The sequence below is a fragment of the Triticum urartu genome, chromosome 6A, assembly GCF_056163025.1.
Source record: "Triticum urartu cultivar PI428250 chromosome 6A, HENAU_Tu73, whole genome shotgun sequence".
NCBI lineage: Eukaryota > Viridiplantae > Streptophyta > Magnoliopsida > Poales > Poaceae > Triticum > Triticum urartu.
The window spans coordinates 506,280,650-506,304,014 of record NC_141878.1 but is presented as its reverse complement, the minus strand read 5'-3'; the positions used below and the strand labels follow the sequence as shown (position 1 = coordinate 506,304,014).

Here is a 23,365-nt window from a genome sequence, read left to right as displayed (position 1 = left end):
CCGCACGGCCGCTCCCCTTCTTCCTCGCGCCCCCGCCCCGCTGGGTCTCCTGCCTCTGGTGGCCGCGGCTCTACACTTAGCGGCTCGGTGAAGCTCATGAAGAAGACGGCGGTGTGCAAGGTCAGCGCGGAGGCGGTGCGCGCGATGGAGCCGCTGGGGGCGCCTGTCACTCCGAGGCAGTGTCATGGCGCTGGCGGCCCCGACAGCGCCTCCAGTGGACCAGCTGCTACAGGACGCCTCCAAGACGGTGCTGATTTCGAAGGCCAAGCGCACCAAGACGGCGCCAGCGGCGCCGGTGCGCACCAGCTCGCGTTCGAAGGGGGCCAAGGGCAATATGCCGTCCTTGCAGAGGGCGCAACTCCTCCAAGCCCAGAAGAACATGGAGATCTCAGGTAACCCACCCCCCGGTTTACAGTTCTAGATGATTTCTCGGACGATCATTTGCATGAGGTGTTAGATGCGAGTGGTGTGGATCCCTCCTGTGTAGGAGGGGTTAGCGAGTTGATTTCGCTGGTGCGCGCTAAGGAGTTAGCGCAGGCCGCGATCGCGGCTGCCGCTGCAGAGCGTGCTGAGCAGAGACCCCGGGTACCCGAGGGAGGGGACGCCGTGGTGATCTCTGTGCCCGAAGAGGGGGGACAGGCAACAGGGGTTGCTCCCTCTCCCACGACTTGCAAGGGCAAGACGAGGCGAGTGGCTAAAGCGGTCACTTCCAGGGGTGTCCGGCTTCGGTCACGTGGGGCGGCGTACCCAACTTAAAGAGTACATGCGCAAAGAGGACATAGATATCGTAGGGCTTCAAGAGACGATTAAGGCAGATTTTCGTTTTCATGAACTGCTTGCGATCGACCCCTTGGAGCGCTTCGAGTGGCAGCACGCCCCTGCTGTAGGGCACTCAGGTGGCATGCTGCTGGGCTTGAGCCGAGCCCTGTACGAGGTTATTGACTGGGACGTAGGCTCGTTTTATATCGCGGCTCATTTCCGTATTCGTGCCTCGCTTCGTGAGTTAGCAATCATACAAGTCTACGGACCGGCCGATCACTCTCGTTCGGCGGAGTTCTTGGCGGAACTCCAGGCCAAAGTAACCACGATGTCCGCGGCCACGCTCCCTGTTCTGGTGGGTGGAGATTTCAACCTTATCCGATCGGGAGCCGACAAGAACAACAGCAATATAAACTAGCCTAGGGTGACCATGTTTAACTCCGCCATTGCTGCCATGGCCCTAAGGGAGGTGACCAGGTCAGGCGCGAGGTTCACTTGGACTAATAAACAACTCGATCCGGTGCGCTCAGTGCTGGATAGGGTGTTCATGTCGCCGGAATGGGAAATGGGCTTCCCTCTCTGTACATTGGTTGCGGAGACACGCATAGGCTCTGACCATGTACCGCTCGTCTATTCCTCGGGGGAGGACAGGGTGCGACGCAGCCCGCGCTTCTTCTTCGAAACAGCCTGGTTCGAAGTGCCAGGCTTCGAGGAGATTTTCAGGGCGAAATGGCGGGCGTGCGTTGATTCGTTAGGACCCCAGAGAGGCCCGATGGAATTTTGGAACGCGGTGGGGGGCCGGCTCAGGGCTAGCCTCAAGGGATGGGGCGCAAACCTAGGGAGGTCTGACAAAGAGCGCCGCGCCGAGATCCTTGCGGAAATCGCAAGGATTGATGCACTGGCTGATGCTAGGGCCTTCTCAGAGCAGGAATGGGCCCATCGCTACGCCCTGGAGGGCCAGGTAGAAGCGTCCCTGCGCACGAAGGAGGAATACTGGCATAGACGAAGTGATCTGAAGTGGGTTCTGAAGGGCGACGCCAATACTAAGTATTTCCAGGCTTATGCTAACGGGCGTCGTCGGAAATGTTCCATCTTAAGTTTGCAATCAGAGCAGGGGCTTCTTTTGCGACAGGAGGACATCTCCCGACACATTTACGAGTTCTACATCAATTTGATGGGCTCGTGCGAGGCCCAGTGGGCGGGGCTCCTCGAAGACGTTTGGGAGGATTCGCAACGTGTGTTGGACTGTGAAAACGAAGCGCTAGGGCTTGCCTTTCTGCCAGAAGAGATCGACGCCTCTCTCCTCGGTATGAAAGTGGACACGGCGCCGGGACCAGACGGTTGGCCGGTGGCGATGTTCAAGCGCTTCTGGCCTTTCCTTAGGGGCCCCATTTTCGAGATCTGCAACGGTTTCATGAGGGGGATGGTTGACATCTCGCGCCTCAACTATGGCGTCTTAACGCTCATCCCGAAGGTCCAAGGGGCAGACAATATTAGACAATTCCAACCGATCGCGCTCATTAACGTGCCTTTTAAAATCTGTGCAAAAGCGTGCGCCAATAGACTAGGTCCGATAGCTCATCGCTCGATTAATCGAAACCAATCTGCTTTCATCCGAGGACGCAACATTTTAGAGGGACCGCTCGCCCTGCAAGAGATCGTTCATGAACTAAAGCGCACTAAGGAAGTGGCGGTGCTGCTGAAACTCGATTTCGAGAAGGCATATGACCATGTGAATTGGGATTTCTTGCGGCAAGTGCTTATCGGAAGAGGCTTTTCCGACGTTTGGGTCCACCGTATTTTGCAGTTGGTGTCGGGAGGCCAAACTGCAGTCTCGGTGAACGGAGAAATAGGGCATTTCTTCCGGAACAAATGCGGGCTCAGGCAGGGTGATCCGATCTCACCTCTCCTTTTCAACTTCGTGGTGGACACTCTGTCCATAATGCTTCGGAAAGCAGCCGAAGCAGGCCATATCCAAGGGTTGGTAGGCCACCTCATTCCAGGGGGAGTGACGCATCTGCAATATGCAGATGACACGCTGCTTTTGTTTCGCCCTGACCACCACAGCATTGCGTCGGTCAAAGCGATTCTAATTTGTTTTGAGCTCATGTCAGGGCTTAAAATAAATTTTCATAAATGTGAGGTGCTCACGATGGGGGTTGAGCCGGAGGAAGGTAATCATATAGCGGATTTACTCAACTGCAAGGTGGGTAAATTCCCGCTGACATACCTAGGCCTTCCAGTTGACATCAAAAGGCCGACGATAGAGGATTGGGAACCTCTATGTGCTAAGGTGAGGGGTAGGGTGTGCCCTTGGAGGGGTAAATTCCTCTCAAAAGCGGCCAGACTAGTTCTCACGAACTCAAGCCTCGCTTCCCTGCCTATGTTTGCTATGGGCCTTTTTTTGCTTACAGAGGGGGTGCACGCAAAGTTTGACACGCCGCGGTCTAAATTCTTTTGGGAAGGAACTAGCCCGAACCGTAAATACCATATGGTCAAATGGGCTTGGGTGTGTCGTCTCAAGGACTTGGGGGGCCTTGGGATCACCAACTCTAGATTGCTTAACATCGCTATGATGTGTAAGTGGATTTGGAAAATTGCCCAGGGGGCGTCCGGACTCTGGGTTGATCTCCTTAAGGCCAAGTACTTCCCCAACGGGAATTTCTTTGAAGGTAGAGCAAGGGGCTCGCCTTTTTGGAATGATCTCCAGACGATCAAGTCGTCCTTTGCCTTGGGGGCTAAGTTCTTGATTGGAGATGGGCGATCGGCGCGATTCTGGACAGATCTTTGGATAGGCGCCCACCCCCTATGGGAAGAATTCCGCGACCTGTACGACATTGCCGTAGACCCAGGCATGTCGGTGGTTGACGCGCTGCGTACGACCCCTCCGGAGATTCATTTCAAACGTGAACTTCAGCGGACAGAGCAGGCCAGTGTTGTAGCCCTGCGGCAGTTGATTGACCGGGTGGTGCTCTCGGACCAACCAGACGCGGTGAGCTGGGCGCTCACCAGCTCTGGGAAGTTCTCGGTAAAGTCTCTATACTGCAAGCTGTGCCAGGGGCCGTCGCAGCTGGTGGTGGCAGGGCTTTGGACCGCGCGGTTGCCACTGAAGATCAAACTATTCCTTTGGCAACTGTTCCGCGATAAGCTTCCCACTTCCCTGAACGTGGCCAAACGGAATGGGCCGGCCAATGGGCCTTGTGCATTGTGCGGGGACCCAGAGGACGCGAACCACGCCTTCTTTCGGTGCCCCTTAGCGCGGTTTGCGTGGAGCGCAGTGCGGTCCGCGGCTGGTGTCCTGTGGGACCCACGCTCAGCTGCAGAGCTTATCCACATTTTAGGTGCGCTGCAAGGCTCAACGAAACGAGTCGTGTGGACCTGTGTCGGAGCTCTTCTATGGTCCTTGTGACTAATTAGGAATAAACTCGCGATCGAGGGGACCTTGCCAACACATCCGGCTAATATCATCTTCAAATGCAATCTTCTTTTGCAGCAGTGGAGTCTGTTGGGGAGGCGCAAGGATGTTGATTTGATCAAGACAGCGCAACAGCGAATTCTGCAAGTGTATGCGGCGGCTAGGGAGCCATGACTACGGTGGTCGACGTAGTCTCTTTTGAGTGCTTGATGAGCCTGCGTGCTCAGTACGGGCGATGCCTTGTAAAGCGACAGTAACTTTATCTTCTCCGCTCGATTATGGTAGTGGCCCGATGGGGCTTTTGGGTGATGTAAGACTTATTGGTATGACTCTGCCGTTGGAGCTTTATTAATTTAAAGCCGGACGCATCTGGCGTCTTCGTTCTAAAAAAAAGAAAGCCAAGTTAATACTGTACGAGAAAATAGAAGCGGTGGCACAAAACAGACTTTGCTCGTCTGGCAAGCCACCATTTGCCATAAAACCAAGGGCACCCGAGGTGCAGGTCGCCCTCTTTGATTAAACACTCGTCGCCCTGTTTCATCTCCGGACGAGCCATACTTCCCAAGAACACCAGAGGGGAGCCACACGTACGTTGCGACTCGCAACAATGTCACTCCCCGGCGCTCTCACCGCGAGCTCATTCGCCGTCCTCCTCCTCCTCGCCCTCTCCACGTGGCCGACGTGCCACGCCACCCACAACATCACCGCCATCCTCGCGGCGCGCCGGGACATGTCCGAGTTCAGCCGCCTCCTCACGACGACGGGCCTCGCGGACGAAATCAACGAGCGCAACACCATCACGGTCCTCGCGGTCGACGACGCCGACATGGCTCCGCTCAGGGCGCGTCATCTCCCGCGGGAAGCGCTCCGGCACGTGCTCTCCATGCACGTCCTCGTCGACTACTACGACCACGACAAGCTGCACCGCCTCCCGGGCGGCTCCGCGGACGTGTCCACCCTGTTCCAGGCCTCCGGCGACGCGCCCGGCAGCGCCGGCATGGTGGAGATCTCCGAGCGCCGGGGCGGGAGCGTGGCCTTCGTGCCTCAGGACGCCGGCGACGACGCGCGCGCCACCAGCGTGCTCTTCGTCAAGCCCATCCACGAGGAGCCGTACAACATCTCGGTGCTGCAGGTGGGCGCCGTCATGTCGTCCCCGGCCGCCGAGGCGCCCTCGTCGCCCGAGACTTCAACTCCAACCTCAAGGCACAACGCCACCGACGTCGTGCCCAAGACCAAGAAAGGGACCGGGTCAGCGGACGACGCCGCCGACGCGCCTTCGGCGGACGACGGGGACGACGAACGAGAGGACCATGCGAAGAAGAACGGCGCGATCAGCGCGGCTCCCGGCCGGCTATCCTTGGCTCTGGCGTTCCTGCTGGCGATCAAGATCGTCGTGCGCGTTTGAAGGTTGATTGCGGCTGTGTGTTGTGAGTTGCTGTTTGTTGGGTTCCTCGATCTTGTTCCTGCACGTGTCAGTATTACTACTGGGGATATGGTGAGTGCTTTGATTAATTTGCTAGGTCGTTGATGCGTTGGAAACGTTCTTGTAGTTTCATTTTGTTTGCCAAGAGAGCTTTGCAGGCCTGTGTCCTGATTCATCTAGTGTGTCTAGTCCAGACTCCAGATCTGGTGGTGTTATAAACTGGTCTACCCAAATACATTTGCCTAGCTTTAGCTAGCTACAGTACTATTTTGTTTTGGTAAATCTTCTGGTGTACTCTCATGTAGTAATTGCTGCATACGTAGTACATTAATCGGAGTTCTGCGGGCTACAAGTTCATTCGGTTCTATAAATCTGTCGTCTTATTCCTATTGTCTTATATACATGTTTTCTTATTCTCATGAGACATAGAATGATCGAAACAAAATTGATGGTCAAACTTGTACTCTGAATTTCCATATAAATGTCGAAAATAACAACTTTTAGAGGAACAGAGAGAGCAACAAGGCAGGTTGCCATGGCCAACAATCAAGGTGTTCTTTCTTCCTACCAAGTGCCAGCGCTAATACGATCTAGTATGCCTGTAATGCACTAGGAGTTTCCAAAACAACTAGTACGTACGTAAACAAGATGCCTTGTCACTTGAGCACGCACCGCACCGCGGTGTTTGCAACTGAGCCCGGAATCTATCGCTTAGCTAGCTTTGCCCGGATCAGGCCGACAGCCTTTGCCGCTAGCCTCTGCGCCCTCTTTGTCTCTCGAGCATATTTGGGACAGCCGAGCACATGCATGCCTCATGCCCGCGACTGCAAGAGTGGAGTACGATCCGTCCCAACCCGACGTGATCGTCCCGAGCCACGTGGTACTGCTTACACGCATCCATGCATGCATGCACCGTCGATCTGGCAAATCCGAGCTCTGAATGAGCAGAGTGACCGTGTCTAGGGTTTAGGCCGGTCATTCTGAGTTCCTAGTAAAACCTCGCATTTCTTCAGGCTGATCTTATCGATGAGGGTCTCTGACGCGAGTTCAGCTAGGTTGCGAAAGATCACCAACATAACAGCTACCTTTACCGCGTGCTTTGTCGGCCGGATCGGCCGATCCAGAGGCATCAAGCAAATCTAACCGGCAAGGCTGCTGCAACCGCATCGCATCGGGTCGGGGGCGGTCTTAATTTGCTTGCATGGCACGCCTCGGATCGATCTCGCGGGAAAAGGCCCGCCTTGCCTTGCCTGCAAGGGCTGCACACCGAGGCCGCTTTGCTGAAAGGAACCTACGCCCGTAGCCGTGTAGGAACAGTAAAGAGAAAGGGCCGGGCGGTGAAAGTGAAACAAAGAGGGTGTCTGCGTGCAGAGGGTGAGCTGGTATGCATGTGTAGGATGCCTGTGCGTACACGGAAAGATCCGACGGACGCACGCCCCGGCTTTAGCTTTGCCTTGCATTTCCATGCCCTCTCCGGCTTTGTAGACTGGTAGTAGTTGAACAGCTGCATTGCATGTGTACCGTGATCGATACTGCGGCTGGGCTTGGGATTGGATGTCTGATGTTCTCGTCCCTCCTCGCGAGCACACCTTACATTGAGCACCAGAGACAAAATCACATGCATGATAAGTACAACCTCTGTGACTGAATATAAGATGTTTTTGCAGTTTCATTTTTTTAGTTAACACATGATGATTTTGTTAGGAGAAACTAGATGATGCCCCGCGCGTTGCTGCGGTAACTTTGTTAAAAAATGCATAAATAGTTGCTAAAATGACTAAATCTAATGGAAAAAATATAAGCTTGAACATCAACAAAATAAATTCCCTAAAAATAGAATAAGAACTTTTGAATTACTGTTAAAAATATCATTTCAAAAAAATGTGAAGGATTACTAACATACATGTACGATGTGGCAGCGTTACATGCATAGACTAATGCAAAAATAATTGTAATTTCTAAGTACATTTATGTAGCAGATTTTGTATGGCTTAGTGGGAGAGAAGACCTAAATGCATGGCCTTATTGAGGACATTGAGGTGGACGCTTTGCATGGTAATAGAATTTTGATCAACTTTTTAGAAATGTAAGATGTAAGATGAGGCCATTTTGAGACCGTTGGAGGCACAAAAACATGACCCAAACCACAACTCGGCTTACTCCACGCTATGCCCGAGCATGGCAAGTTCTGTTTAGGGAGTGCTTGTTTGGCGCTTATGGCGCCGATTGGCGAAGCAGCGTTTGCGGGTAGCCTATGTAGGCCGCGGCCCAGTATGCTAGCGCTTGCTCGGCCCTACTTTGATTTTTTCGTTCATCCGCTGCCTCACATAGACAAAACACTGATTGTTGACATGTGAATTTTTAGAGAAAAACACAGGTTTGAATAAATGTTTATGGTTGCAAAGAGTTCATGAATTTAAAAATTGTTGAATTCAGAAAAGATCATGAATTTGGATTTTTTTTGTAAATTTGAAAAATGTTCATCAATTCTGAAAAATACATGAATTTAAAGATATCATGAATATGTTTTCTTTTGTGAATTTAAAAAATTCATGAATTTGAAAAAGTTCATGAATTTGAAAATTTATCACAAATTTGAAAAAAAAACTACATGAAATTGAAAACAGCTCATGAATTCAAAAATGTTAATGAATATGTAAAATATTCATCAATTGGAAAAAGTTCATGAATTTGTTAAATGTTTACGAATTTTAAAAATAATCAGAAATTTGATTAATGTTCACAAAATTGAAAAAGAAGTGAATTAAAAAAAAGGAAAAATGAAAATTGAAGAAAACCAAGTGAAAACCAGCAAAGAACACATAAAAACCGGTTGGGAAACTTCCAAAAACCGGGAGGGAGGTTCTAACACAGAAAGATTGTATGCCCGTTAGATGGGCCAGCCCATTAGGAAGGACCTGGAATGAGGGGTATGTGCCATGCACGATTAAATATGGCGGATTTTCTATTTGACCGAAATCACTATTTGAGAAGTACTCCTTGCAGAGATCATTTCCACCTCGTCGGGTTGTGACAAGTGGCGCGTTGCATGTGCGCCACTTGTCGCAATCTGGGAGTTTTCCCATTTTCATAGATCCGTTTATTCAAAACGTTTATCTCTTAAACCGTGCGTCCAAATACCAAATTGTTCTCACTGATTACTCGCGTCGAGATCTTCAAAACTATATACCATGTTGATAGGTTTTGATGAACTTTTTTCAGGAAAAATCCGAACAAAAAAACCAAATCGAGAGCACGGTTTTTTCCTTTCCAAAAGAGGCATGTCGTGTCTTTCGCGAAAGCACAACCGTGCCTCTCGTGGAAGCAAAAACGTGCCACTAGCGGGAAAAAACAAAAAACACATTTTTTTCTGTTTTCCGAGAGGCACAACCACGCATCTTGCGAAAAGCACAACCGTGCCTCTCGCGGAAGCAAAACCGGGCCTCTCGCAGAAAAAACACAATTTTTTTTCTGTTTCCGAGAGGCACAGTCGTGCCTCTCGCGAAAGCACAACCGTTCCTCTCGCAAAAGCAAAATCGTGCCTCTGGCAGAAGGAAAAAAACAGAAAACACGTTTTTTTCGTTTCCGAGAGGCACGGCCATGCCTCTCGCCAAAGAAAAAACATGCCTCTCACGGAAGAAAAATAATATAAAACACATTTTTCTTTTCGTTTCCAGGAGGCACGGCCGTGCCTCTCGCGGTAAACCATGTCACTCATGGAAGCAAAACAGTGCCTTTCGCGAAAGCAAAAAAAATGTTTTTCGCAGAAAAAATGTATTTTTTTGTCCAAAAAGCTAAGAAAGACTGGTGGAAAACCAAAAAGTCGAATAAAACATGAAAAATCGCTTAATAAAAAAATCTGAAGGAAGCGCGCAGAGCGCGACACGTGCGGCGGCTGAGAGCGCGCCAAGTGGAGGGCTGATACGTCTCCAACGTATCTATAATTTTTTATTGTTCCATGCTATTATATTATCAACCTTGGATGTTTTATATGCATTTATATGCTATTTTATATGATTTTTGGGACTAACCTATTAACCTAGAGCCCAGTGCCAGTTTCTGTTTTTCCTTATTTTTGAGTTTTACAGAAAAGGAATACCAAACGGAGTCCAATTGACGTGCCAATTTTTGACAATTTTTTATGGACCAAAAAAAGACCGTGGAGTAAAAGAGTTGGTCCAGAAGAGTCCCGGGCCGTCCACGAGGGTGGGGGCGCCTCTCCCCCGGGGGCGCGTGGGCCTACCTCGTGGACGACTCGAGCACCTCCTTGATGTGAGACCGATGCCAAAAATTCCTATAAATACAGAAACCTCCAGAAAATAACCTAGATCAGGAGTTCCGCCGCCAAAAGCCTCTGTAGCCACCAAAAACCAATCTAGACCCGTTCTGGCACCTTGCCGGAGGGGGGGATCCCTCTCCGGTGGCCATCTTCATCATCCCGGCGCTCTCCATGACGAGGAGGGAGTAGTCCACCCTCCGGGCTGAGGGTATGTACCAGTAGCTATGTGTTTGATCTCTCTCTCTCTGAAAGTGCAACTATCCCTGGATGGTTTTGGTAATTCCTAACAACATATAGCTCATTGAGCTAATGCTATTCCAAGATGAATATTTCAGGAAAGCCCAATGGTTGGCATGACATGGATTAGAAAGTGGACCCTTCAAAATGCTAAGGATAAAAGATCGGCTCAAGCTCAAAGCACAAGACTCAACATTTTCTATTTTAGTGATCCAAGATCACATTGAGTCTATAGGAAAAGCCAATACTATTAAGAAGGGATGTGGTGTTGCTTAATGAGGTGCTTGCTCAAAATGCTTAGTGATATGCTCCAAAACCCTCCACTACTTTCTCATATCCACATATGTCCCACACCAAATATCCAACTCGGCCCCATCGATTCTTTCTATCCGGCGCCACCGAGTTCAGTTGACATAGACATTGCCAGAAACCCTAGTCTTTTCGATCTCACCGATAGGGATCTCGGTCTCACCGAGATGGGATTGTAATCTCTCTGTTTCCCTTCGTAATGTTTTGGTCAAACCGAGATGAGCGATCGGTCCCACCGAGATTGCAATGCAAGCACTTTGTTTCCTTTTCGTAATGTTTCGGTCCAACCGAGATGAGCGAATCGGTCCCATCGAGTTTTCCTGACCAACTCTCTGTTTGTCTATTACCAAAATCGGTCTCACCGAGTTTGTGTAATCGGTCTCATTGAGATTACGTTATGCCCTAACCCTAATGAAATCGGTCCCACCGAGTTGACATGTCGGTCCCACCAAAACACCTAACGGTCACATTATGAACCAAATCGGTCTGACCGAGTTCTCTGAATTGGTCCCACTGAGTTTGGTGATTTGTGTGTAACGGTTAGATTTTGTGTAGAGGCTATAAATACCCCTCCACCCACTCTTCATTCGTGGAGAGAGCCATCAGAATATGCCTACACTTCCAATACATATTTTTTGAGAGAGAACCACCTACACTTGTGTTGAGGTCAAGATATTCCATTCCAACCACATAAATCTTGGTCTCTAGCCTTCCCCAAGTTGCTTTCCACTCAAATCTTCTTTCTACCAAATCCAATCCTATGAGAGAGAGTTGAGTGTTGGGAGACTATCATTTGAAGCACAAGAGCAAGGAGTTCATCATCAACACACCATTTGTTACTTCTTGGAGAGTGGTGTCTCCTAGATTGACTAGGTGTCACTTGGGAGACTCCGACAAGATTGTGGAGTTGAACCAAGGAGTTTGTAAGGGCAAGGAGATGGCCTACTTCGTGAAGATCTACCCTAGTGAGGCAAGTCTTTCGTGGGCGACGACCATGGTGGGATAGACAAGGTTGCTTCTTCATGGACCCTTCGTGGGTGGAGCCCTCCGTGGACTGGCGCAACCGTTACCCTTCGTGGATTGAAGTCTCCATCAACGTGGATGTACGATAGCACCACCTATCGAAACCACGGATAAAAAATCTACATGTCAACATTGTGTTTGCTCCCTCAAACTCATCCCTTTACCTTCATATGCAATTGTTTTACATTCCGCTGTTATACTCTTAGAATTGCATGTGTAGGTTGATTGCTTGACTTGTGCTATGTTGCTAAAATCTGCCAAGAACTAAAATTGGGAAAAGGCTAGATTTTTATTTGGTCAAGTAGTCTAATCACCCCCCTCTAGACATACTTTCGATCCTAAAAGTGGTATCAGAGCTTTGGTCTCCATTTTCTTTGATTTTCATAGCTTTTGGTGGTCATAGCCTTGGTTTCACAACCTAGGAGAGTATGGCATCTAGCGAGGGAAATTACCACCGTAGAGGTCCTTACTTTGATGGTACAAATTTTGCTAGTTGGAAGCATAAGATGAAAATGCATATTCTTGGACATAACCCCGCCGTTTGGGCTATTGTGTGTATTGGCTTGCAAGGTGAATTCTTTGATGGGAGAGAACCAAACCGTGAAGCTACCGCGGAAGAGTTGAAGATGCTACAATACAATGCTCAAGCTTGTGATATTCTCTTCAACGGATTATGCCCCGAAGAATTCAACAAAATCAGCCGTCTTGAGAATGCAAAGGAAATTTGGGATACTTTCATTGATATGCACGAAGGTACCGACTCCGTCAAGGAATCCAAATTGGATGTGCTTCAAAGTCAGCTTGACAAGTTCAAAATGAAGGATGGTGAAGGTGTCGCTGAAATGTATTCTAGGCTTGCTCTCATCACAAATGAGATTGTCGGCTTAGGAAGTGAAGAGATGACCGACAAATTCATCATCAAGAAGATCCTAAGAGCCTTGGATGGAAAATATGATATCATGTGCACATTGATCCAAATGATGCCCAATTACAAAGATCTCAAGCCAACGGAAGTCATTGGAAGAATTGTTGCTCATGAGATGTCACTCAAGGATAAGGAAGAGCTTCACAACAAGTCAAGTGGTGCTTACAAAGCCTCATGTGATGCTCCCACATCATCAAGTGAGAAACAAACCTTCAATGAAGAATTGAGCCTAATGGTAAAGAACTTCAACAAGTTATACAAGAGTAGAAGCAAAGAAAGAAGTTCCAAGTCAAGGTCCTACAATGACAAAAGATCTTCTAGTCGTGAGCGTAATTGCTACAATTGTGGAAGACCCGGACACTACTCCAATGAGTGTACGACTCCCTACAAAAGAAGAGAAGATTCTCCCAAAAGAAGAAGTAGAAGAGAAGAATCACCACCAAGAGAAAGGAGGAGTAGAGATTATCGTTATGAACGAAAACCCTCTCGGAGAAGCAAGGATTCGGAAAGGAAAGAAAAGTCATCAAGGAGCTACACAAAAAGAAGACATCAAGCTCATGTTGGTGAATGGGTATGCGGCCCCGACTCCGACAATCACTCCGAAAGAAGTTATCACTCCGACTCCGAATATACTCAAGATGAAGGTGTTGCTGGTCTAGCACTTGTGTCAACCAACTCTCCTACAACATATTTGACTCACCAAATGAAGGAATTGGATGGTGCTTCATGGCCAAAGGTCCAAAGGTAACACATGTTGGAAATATGCCCTAGAGGCAATAATAAAAGCATTATTATTATATTTCCTTGTTCATGATAATTGTCTTTATTCATGCTATAATTGTGTTATCCGGAAATCGTAATACATGTGTGAATAACAGACACCAACATGTCCCTGGTAAGCCTCTAGTTGACTAGCTCATTGATCAACAGATAGTCATGGTTTCCTGACTATGGACATTGGATGTCATTGATAATGAGATCACATCATTAGGAGAATGATGTGATGGACAAGACCCAATCCTAAACATAGCACAAGATCGTATAGTTCGTTTGCTAGAGTTTTCCAATGTCAAAGTGTCTTTTCCTTAGACCATGAGATCGTGTAACTCCCGGATACCGTAGGAGTGCTTTGGGTATACCAAACGTCACAACGTAACTGGGTGACTATAAAGGTAGACTACGGGTATCTCCGAAAGTGTCTGTTGGGTGACATGGATCAAGACTTGGATTTGTCACTCCGTATGACGGAGAGGTATCACTGGGCCCACTCGGTAATGCATCATCATAATGAGCTCAAAGTGACCAAGTGTCTGGTCACGGGATCATGCATTACGGTACGAGTAAAGTGACTTGCCGGTAACGAGATTGAACGAGGTATTGGGATACCGACGATCGAATCTCGGGCAAGTAACATATCGATTGACAAAGGGAATTGCATACGGGGTTGATTGAATCCTTGACATCGTGGTTCATCCGATGAGATCATCGTGGAGCATGTGGGAGCCAACATGGGTATCCAGATCCCGCTGTTGGTTATTGACCGGAGAGTCGTCTCGGTCATGTCTGCTTGTCTCCCGAACCCGTAGGGTCTACACACTTAAGGTTCGGTGATGCTAGGGTTGTGAAGATATGTATATGCAGTAACCCGAATGTTGTTCGCAGTCCCGGATGAGATCCCGGACGTCACGAGGAGTTCCGAAATGGTCCGGAGGTAAAGAATTATATATAGGAAGTGCTGTTTCGGCCATCGGGACAAGTTTCGAGGTCACTGGTATTGTACCGGGACCACCGGAAGGGTCCCGGGGGTCCACCGGGTGGGGCCACCTATCCCGGGGGCCCCATGGGCTGAAGTGGGAGGGAACCCAGCCCATAGTGGGCTGGGGCGCCAACCCCAAGGGCCCATGCGGCTAGGGTTGGGGGGGAAACCCTAGAGGGGGCGCCCCCTTGCTTGGGGGGCAAGCCCCCCACCCTAGGCCGCCGCCCCCCCTAGTAGATCCATCTACTAGGGCCGGCGCCCCCCATGGCACCCTTATATATAGTGGGGGAGAGGAGGGACTTCACACCCAGCCCCTGGCGCCTCCCTCTCTCCCCATTACGTCTCTCTTCCTCGTAGTATAGGCGAAGCCCTGCTACTGTGACGCCCTGCGTCCACCACCACACTGTCGTGCTGCTGGATCTTCGTCAACCTCTCCTTCCCCTTGCTGGATCAAGAAGGAGGAGACGTCTCCCGTCCCGTACGTGTGTTGAACGCGGAGGTGCCGTCCGTTCGGCGCTTGGTCATCGGTGATTTGGATCACGTCGTGTTCGACTACATCATCACCGTTCTTTTGAACGCTTCCGTGCGCGATCTACAAAGGTATGTAGATGCATCCAATGACTCGTTGCTAGATGAACTCCTAGATGATCTTGGTGAAACGAGTAGGAATTTTTTTTTTCTGCAACGTTCCCCAACAGTGGCATCATGAGCTAGGTCTATGCGTAGTTCTTCTTGCGCGAGTAGAACACAATTAGTTGTGGGCGTAGATTTGTCAACTTTCTTGCCCTTACTAGTCTTTTCTTGCTTCAGCGGTATTGTGGGATGAAGCGGCCCAGACCAACCTTACACGTACGCTTACGTGAGACCGGTTCCACCGACTAACATGCACTAGTTGCATAAGGTGCCTGGCGGGTGTCTGTCTCTCCCACTTTAGTTGGAGCGGATTCGATGAACAGGGTCCTTATGAAGGGTAAATAGAAGTTGACAAATCACGTTGTGGCTTTAACGTAGGTAAGAAGACGTTCTTGCTAGAATCCTAATTCAGCCACGTAAAACTTGCAACAACAATTAGAGGACGTCTAACTTGTTTTTGCAGCAAGTGGTTTGTGATATGATATGGCCAAAGTTGTGATGAATGATGAATGATCTATATGTGATGTATGAGATGTTCATGCTATTGTAATAGGAATCACGACTTGCATGTCGATGAGTATGACAACCGGCAGGAGCCATAGGAGTTGTCTTTATTCTTTTATATGACCTGTGTGTCATTGAGAAACGCCATGTAAATTACTTTACTTTATTGCTAAACGCGTTAGCCACAGTAGTAGAAGTAATAGTTGGCGAGCAACTTCATGGAGACACGATGATGGAGATCATGATGATGGAGATCATGGTGTCAAGCCAGTGACAAGATGATCATGGAGCCCCAAGATGGAGATCAAAGGAGCTATGTGATATTGGCCATATCATGTCACGTTTATTATTTGATTGCATGTGATGTTTATCATGTTTTTGCATCTTGTTTACTTAGAATGACGGTAGTAAATAAGATGATCCCTCATAACAATATCAAGAAGTGTTCTCCCCTAACTGTGCACCGTTGCTAAACTTCGTCGTTTCTAAGCACGCCGTGATGATCGGGTGTGATGGATCCTTACGTTCACATATAACGGGTGTTGACGAGCCTAGCATGTACAGACATGACCTCGGAACACATGCAAAACACTTAGGGTTAACTTGACGAGCCTAGCATGTACAGACATGGCCTCGGAACACAGAAGACCGAAAGGTCGAGCATGAGTCGTATAGAAGATACGATCAACATGAAGATGTTCACCGACGTTGACTAGTCCGTCTCACGTGATGATCGGACACGGTCTAGTTAACTCGGATCATGTAATACTTAGATGACTAGAGGGATGTCTAATAATTTGATTAGATGAACTTAATTATCATGAACTTAGTCTAAAATCTTTGCAATATGTCTTGTAGATCAAATGGCCAACGTAGTCCTCAACTTCAACGCGTTCCTAGAGAAAACCAAACTGAAAGACGATGGCAGCAACTATACGGACTGGGTCCGGAACCTGAGGATCATCCTCATAGCTGCCAAGAAAGATTATGTCCTACAAGCACCGCTAGGTGATCCACCCGTCCCACAGAACCAAGACGTTATAAACGCTTGGCAGACACGTGTTGACGACTACTCCCTCGTTCAGTGCGGCATGCTTTACAGCTTAGAGCCGGGGCTCCAAAAGCGTTTTGAGAGACATGGAGAATATGAGATGTTCGAAGAGCTGAAAATGGTTTTTCAAGCTCATGCCCGGATCGAGAGATATGAAGTCTCCGATAAGTTCTTCAGCTGTAAGATGGAGGAAAATAGTTCTGTCAGTGAGCACATACTCACTATGTCTGGGTTACATAACCGCTTGTCTCAGCTGGGAGTTAATCTCCCGGATGATGCGGTCATTGACAGAATCCTCCAGTCGCTTCCACCAAGCTACAAGAGCTTTGTGATGAACTTCAACATGCAGGGAATGCAAAAGACCATTCCTGAGTTGTTCTCAATGCTGAAGTCAGCGGAGGTAGAAGTCAAGAAGGAACATCAAGTGTTGATGGTCAATAAAACCACTAAGTTCAAGAAAGGCAAGGGTAAAAAGAACTTCAAGAAGGACGGCAAGGAGGTTGCCGCGCCCGGCAAGCAAGCTGCCGGGAAGAAGCCAAAGAATGGACCCAAGCCTGAGACGGAGTGCTTTTATTGCAAAGGGAAGGGTCACTGGAAACGGAACTGCCCCAAATACTTAGCGGACAAGAAGGCCGGCAACGCCAAAGGTATATTTGATATACATGTAATTGATGTGTACCTTACCAGTACTCGTAGTGACTCCTGGGTATTTGATACCGGTGCCGTTGCTCACATTTGTAACTCACAGCAGGAGCTGCGGAATAAACGGAGACTGGCGAAGGACGAGGTGACGATGCGCGTCGGGAATGGTTCCAAGGTCGATGTGATCGCCGTCGGCACGCTGCCTCTGCATTTACCTACGGGATTAGTTTTAAACCTCAATAATTGTTATTTAGTGCCAGCTTTGAGCATGAACATTGTATTGGGATCTCGTTTAATTCGAGATGGCTACTCATTTAAATCTGAGAATAATGGTTGTTCCATTTATATGAGAGATATGTTTTATGGTCATGCTCCTATGGTAAATGGTTTATTCTTAATGAATCTCGAGCGTATTACTACACATGTTCATAACGTGAGTACCAAAAGATGTAAGGTTGATAATGATAGTCCCACATACTTGTGGCACTGCCGCCTTGGTCACATAGGTGTCAAATGCATGAAGAAGCTCCATGCAGATGGACTTTTAGAGTCTCTTGATTATGAATCATTTGACACGTGCGAACCATGCCTTATGGGTAAAATGACCAAGACTCCGTTCTCAGGAACAATGGAGCGAGCAACCAACTTATTGGAAATCATACATACTGATGTGTGCGGTCCAATGAGTGTTGAGGCTCGCGGTGGCTCTCGTTATGTTCTCACCCTCACTGATGACTTGAGTAGATATGGGTATATCTACTTAATGAAACACAAGTCTGAAACCTTTGAAAAGTTCAAGGAATTTCAGAGTGAGGTTGAGAATCAACGTGACAGGAAAATCAAGTTTCTGCGATCAGATCGTGGAGGAGAATACTTAAGTCACGAATTTGGTGCACACTTAAGAAAATGTGGAATAGTTTCACAACTCACGCCGCCTGGAACACCTTAGCGTAACGGTGTGTCCGAACGTCGTAATCGCACTCTATTGGATATGGTGCGGTCTATGATGTCTCTTACCGATTTACCGCTATCCTTTTGGGGCTATGCTTTAGAGACTGCCGCATTCACTTTAAATAGGGCTCCGTCAAAATCCGTTGAGACGACACCGTATGAATTATGGTTTGGGAAGAAACCTAAGCTGTCGTTTCTAAAAGTTTGGGGATGCGATGCTTATGTCAAGAAACTTCAACCTGAAAAGCTCGAACCCAAGTCGGAAAAATGCGTCTTCATAGGATACCCGAAAGAAACTATTGGGTACACCTTCTACCTCAGATCCGAAGGCAAGATCTTTGTTGCCAAGAATGGGTCCTTTCTAGAGAAAGAGTTTCTCTCGAAAGAAGTAAGTGGGAGGAAAGTAGAGCTTGATGAAGTATTACCTCTTGAACCAGTAAATGGCGCAACTCAAGAAAATGTTCCTGAGGTGCCTGCACCGACTAGAGAGGAAGTTAATGATAATGATCAAGATACTTCTGATCAAACTCCTACTGAAATTCGAAGGTCCACAAGGACACATTCCGCACCAGAGTGGTACGGCAACCCTGTCTTGGAAATCATGTTGTTAGACAACGGAGAACCTTCGAACTATGAAGAAGCGATGGCGGGCCCGGATTCCGACAAATGGCTAGAAGCCATGAAATCCGAGATAGGATCCATGTATGAAAACGAAGTATGGACTTTGACTGACTTGCCCGTTGAACGGCGAGCCATAGAAAATAAATGGATCTTTAAGAAGAAGACAGACGCGGATGGTAATGTGACCATCTATAAAGCTCGGCTTGTCGCTAAAGGTTATCGACAAGTTCAAGGGGTTGACTATGATGAGACTTTCTCACCGGTAGCGAAGCTAAAGTCCTTCCGAATCTTGTTAGCAATTGCCGCATTCTACGATTATGAAATATGGCAAATGGATGTCAAAACGGCATTCCTTAATGGTTTCCTTAAGGAAGAATTGTATATGATGCAGCCGGAAGGTTTTGTCGATCCTAAGAATGCTGACAAAGTGTGCAAGCTCCAACGCTCGATTTATGGGCTGGTGCAAGCATCTCGGAGTTGGAACATTCACTTTGATGAGATGATCAAAGCGTTTGGGTTTACACAGACTTATGGAGAAGCCTGCGTTTACAAGAAAGTGAGTGGGAGCTCTGTAGCATTTCTCATATTATATGTAGATGACATACTTTTGATGGGAAATGATATAGAACTCTTGGACAGCATCAAGGCCTACTTGAATAAGAGTTTTTCAATGAAGGACCTTGGAGAAGCTGCTTACATATTAGGCATCAAAATCTATAGAGATAGATCGAGACGCCTCATAGGTCTTTCACAAAGCACATACCTTGATAAGATATTGAAGAAGTTCAATATGGATCAATCCAAGAAGGGGTTCTTGCCTGTGTTACAAGGTATGAAATTGAGCTCAGCTCAATGCCCGACCACGGCAGAAGATATAGAAGAGATGAGAGTCATCCCCTATGCATCAGCCATAGGTTCTATTATGTATGCCATGCTGTGTACCTGACCTGATGTAAACCTTGCCGTAAGTTTGGTAGGAAGGTACCAAAGTAATCCCGGCAAGGAACACTGGACAGCGGTCAAGAATATCCTGAAGTACCTGAAAAGGACTAAGGAAATGTTTCTCGTTTATGGAGGTGACGAAGAGCTCGTCGTAAAGGGTTACGTCGACGCTAGCTTCGACACAGATCTGGATGACTCTAAGTCACAAACCGGATACGTGTATATTTTGAATGGTGGGGCAGTAAGCTGGTGCAGTTGCAAGCAAAGCGTTGTGGCGGGATCTACATGTGAAGCGGAGTACATGGCAGCCTCGGAGGCAGCACATGAAGCAATATGGGTGAAGGAGTTCATCACCGACCTAGGAGTCATACCCAATGCTTCGGGGCCAATCAAACTCTTTTGTGACAACACTGGAGCTATTGCACTTGCCAAGGAGCCCAGGTTTCACAAGAAGACAAGGCACATCAAGCGTCGCTTCAACTCCATTCGTGAAAATGTTCAAGATGGAGACATAGAGATTTGTAAAGTACATACAGACCTGAATGTAGCGGATCCGTTGACTAAACCTCTCCCTAGAGCAAAACATGATCAACACCAGAATTCCATGGGTGTTCGATTCATCACAATGTAACTAGATTATTGACTCTAGTGCAAGTGGGAGACTGTTGGAAATATGCCCTAGAGGCAATAATAAAAGCATTATTATTATATTTCCTTGTTCATGATAATTGTCTTTATTCATGCTATAATTGTGTTATCCGGAAATCGTAATACATGTGTGAATAATAGACACCAACATGTCCCTGGTAAGCCTCTAGTTGACTAGCTCGTTGATCAACAGATAGTCATGGTTTCCTGACTACGGACATTGGATGTCATTGATAACGAGATCACATCATTAGGAGAATGATGTGATGGACAAGACCCAATCCTAAACATAGCACAAGATCGTATAGTTCGTTTGCTAGAGTTTTCCAATGTCAAAGTGTCTTTTCCTTAGACCATGAGATCGTGTAACTCCCGGATACCTTAGGAGTGCTTTGGGTATACCAAACGTCACAACGTAACTGGGTGACTATAAAGGTAGACTACGGGTATCTCCGAAAGTGTCTGTTGGGTGACATGGATCAAGACTGGGATTTGTCACTCCGTATGACGGAGAGGTATCACTGGGCCCACTCGGTAATGCATCATCATAATGAGCTCAAAGTGACCAAGTGTCTGGTCACGGGATCATGCATTACGGTACGAGTAAAGTGACTTGCCGGTAACGAGATTGAACGAGGTATTGGGATACCGACGATCGAATCTCGGGCAAGTAACATATCGATTGACAAAGGGAATTGCATACGGGGTTGATTGAATCCTTGACATCGTGGTTCATCCGATGAGATCATCGTGGAGCATGTGGGAGCCAACATGGGTATCCAGATCCCGCTGTTGGTTATTGACCGGAGAGTCGTCTCGGTCATGTTTGCTTGTCTCCCAAACCCGTAGGGTCTACACACTTAAGGTTCGGTGATGCTAGGGTTGTGAAGATATGTATATGCAGTAACCCGAATGTTGTTCACAGTCCCGGATGAGATCCCGGACGTCACGAGGAGTTCCGAAATGGTCTGGAGGTAAAGAATTATATATAGGAAGTGCTGTTTCGGCCATCGGGACAAGTTTCGGGGTCACCGGTATTGTATCGGGACCACCGGAAGGGTCCCGGGGGTCCACCGGGTGGGGCCACCTATCCCGGGGGCCCCATGGGCTGAAGTGGGAGGGAACCCAGCCCATAGTGGGCTGGGGCGCCAACCCCAAGGGCCCATGCGGCTAGGGTTGGGGGGGAAACCCTAGAGGGGGCGCCCCCTTGCTTGGGGGGCAAGCCCCCCACCCTAGGATGCCGCCCCCCCTAGTAGATCCATCTACTAGGGCCGGCGCCCCCCCATGGCACCCCTATATATAGTGGGGGAGAGGAGGGACTTCACACCCAGCCCCTGGCGCCTCCCTCTCTCCCCATTACGTCTCTCTTCCTCGTAGTATAGGCGAAGCCCTGCTACTGTGACGCCCTGCGTCCACCACCACACCGTCGTGCTGCTGGATCTTCGTCAACCTCTCCTTCCCCTTGCTGGATCAAGAAGGAGGAGACGTCTCCCGTCCCGTACGTGTGTTGAACGCGGAGGTGCCGTCCGTTCGGCGCTTGGTCATCGGTGATTTGGATCACGTCGTGTTCGACTACATCATCACCGTTCTTTTGAACGCTTCCGTGCGCGATCTACAAAGGTATGTAGATGCATACAATGACTCATTGCTAGATGAACTCCTAGATGATCTTGGTGAAACGAGTAGGAAAATTTTTGTTTTCTACAACGTTCCCCAACAACACATCCCGAGTATGTTGATTTCAATAGTGATGAAGATGATTTGCTAGGTGATGATGATTTACTTGTTGACAACTCTAGTGATGAAAACTATGATGAAACGTCAATTAATCATGCTAACCAAGATAAAACGAATGATGATGATAAGAAGGAGATTGAGCGTCTAACTACAGAACTAAACACTCTTAAGTTAGCTCATGAAACTACCTTGGAAAATCATCGAGAACTTTTAAAGATTCATGATAAGCTACGCTTTGAAAAGCTCAACCTTGAGCAAGAGCATGAGTTTTTAAAGGCAATCAATGATGATCTTCGCAAGAAAAGTTCTTCTTACATTGCCAAGCGTTTACTCTTGTCTACTTACATACCACAAGTTAAATCTAGCAACAAGTGCAAGAAAGATTCTTCATCTAGTAGTAACAACAATCATACTAAATCCAATAATGTTGCTTCTAGTAGTTCTCTTGATTCCACTAATGATTCTCTTAGCCAAGTTACACTTGAGCAAGAAAATAGCTTATTGAAGAGAATTATAGAGAAAGGTGTTTACAAGAGCCTTGCCGGGAGTAAGCAATTTTAGGAAATTGTACGCAAGCAAGGAAGACACCGGAAGAATCAAGGTGTTGGTTTTGAACGAAAGTTCAATGCCAATGGAGTTGAGTGGGAAGAAGATCAATACCCTAAGACGAAGTTTGTTCCTCAACAAGAGAAGTATGATCCTACTTATTTCAAAGGGACACAAGCTCAAGATGATCTTCCACCACAAGACCACAAGCAAAAAGGCAAGGACAAGCTTCAAGAGGAAATTGATGCATTTGAAGAAGCACCCAAGGTCTTGGTCAAGTGGGTTCCCAAGACCACATCAAGTTCTACTTCATCAAGTAAAACTACAACTCCAAGGGTTCCCATCAAGATGGTGTGGATCCAGAAGAAGAACTAGAGAGTTCTTGAGGGTGACTCCGCCAACATACTTCACTCTTATCATTTTGGCGAGGACAAGTGCAAACAACTTCCATATCTTGCACTAGTTCAAGGACTCACAGACCCTCTTGTTGGTAAGACCAGGGACAAGGTAACCTAATGCTTTCATGGACATCATCTTGTGTATGCATCACTCTATGTCTATGGATATCCTTGTTTGTTCTTTGTGGGACTAACCCATGTAGGTATTGAAAGTGTAACTCACTCCAAAGGATTGCTCCAAATGATCTACATCTTCAACACCTACATGAAGTCATCATCGAGAAAAACTAAGGTTAGTTCATCCCTCTTAGGGGGGATATCACATCTAGGGGGAGCTTTACTCTAGCCAATTGAGTTAAAGCAACTCTAATGGTGTGAACACAACAATGCTTTATGTAAAAGTGGTAGCCCCACTTGTGCTTAAACGATGAGTATGACCTATGATCAAATGTTCTCATTTGACTCCTAAGTCAATATACTCATATATAGATGACCTAGTCATCGCCAAATTGCTTGATAGATGCTAGAGTGTTTGTGCATGCTTTGTCACATATTTCATTTGTCAT

General features: G+C 47.7%; 2 protein-coding genes across 2 annotated transcripts; both read left to right on the top strand.

The window, feature by feature from the left end:
- Nucleotides 1–1,213: 1,213 nt before the first annotated feature.
- LOC147965921 (uncharacterized) lies at nt 1,214–4,168 on the top strand. Its single transcript, XM_087530660.1, has 2 exons — nt 1,214–3,052; nt 3,365–4,168. Exons 1-2 carry the CDS (start codon nt 1,214–1,216, stop codon nt 4,166–4,168), a joined length of 2,643 nt encoding a protein of 880 aa, XP_087386786.1.
- Nucleotides 4,169–4,641: 473 nt separating this feature from the next.
- Nucleotides 4,642–5,879, top strand: LOC125512474 (fasciclin-like arabinogalactan protein 1). Its single transcript, XM_048677568.2, has one exon. The coding sequence runs from the start codon at nt 4,782–4,784 to the stop codon at nt 5,577–5,579; it is 798 nt and encodes a 265-aa protein (XP_048533525.1). The 5' UTR covers nt 4,642–4,781; the 3' UTR covers nt 5,580–5,879.
- Nucleotides 5,880–23,365: the final 17,486 nt, after the last annotated feature.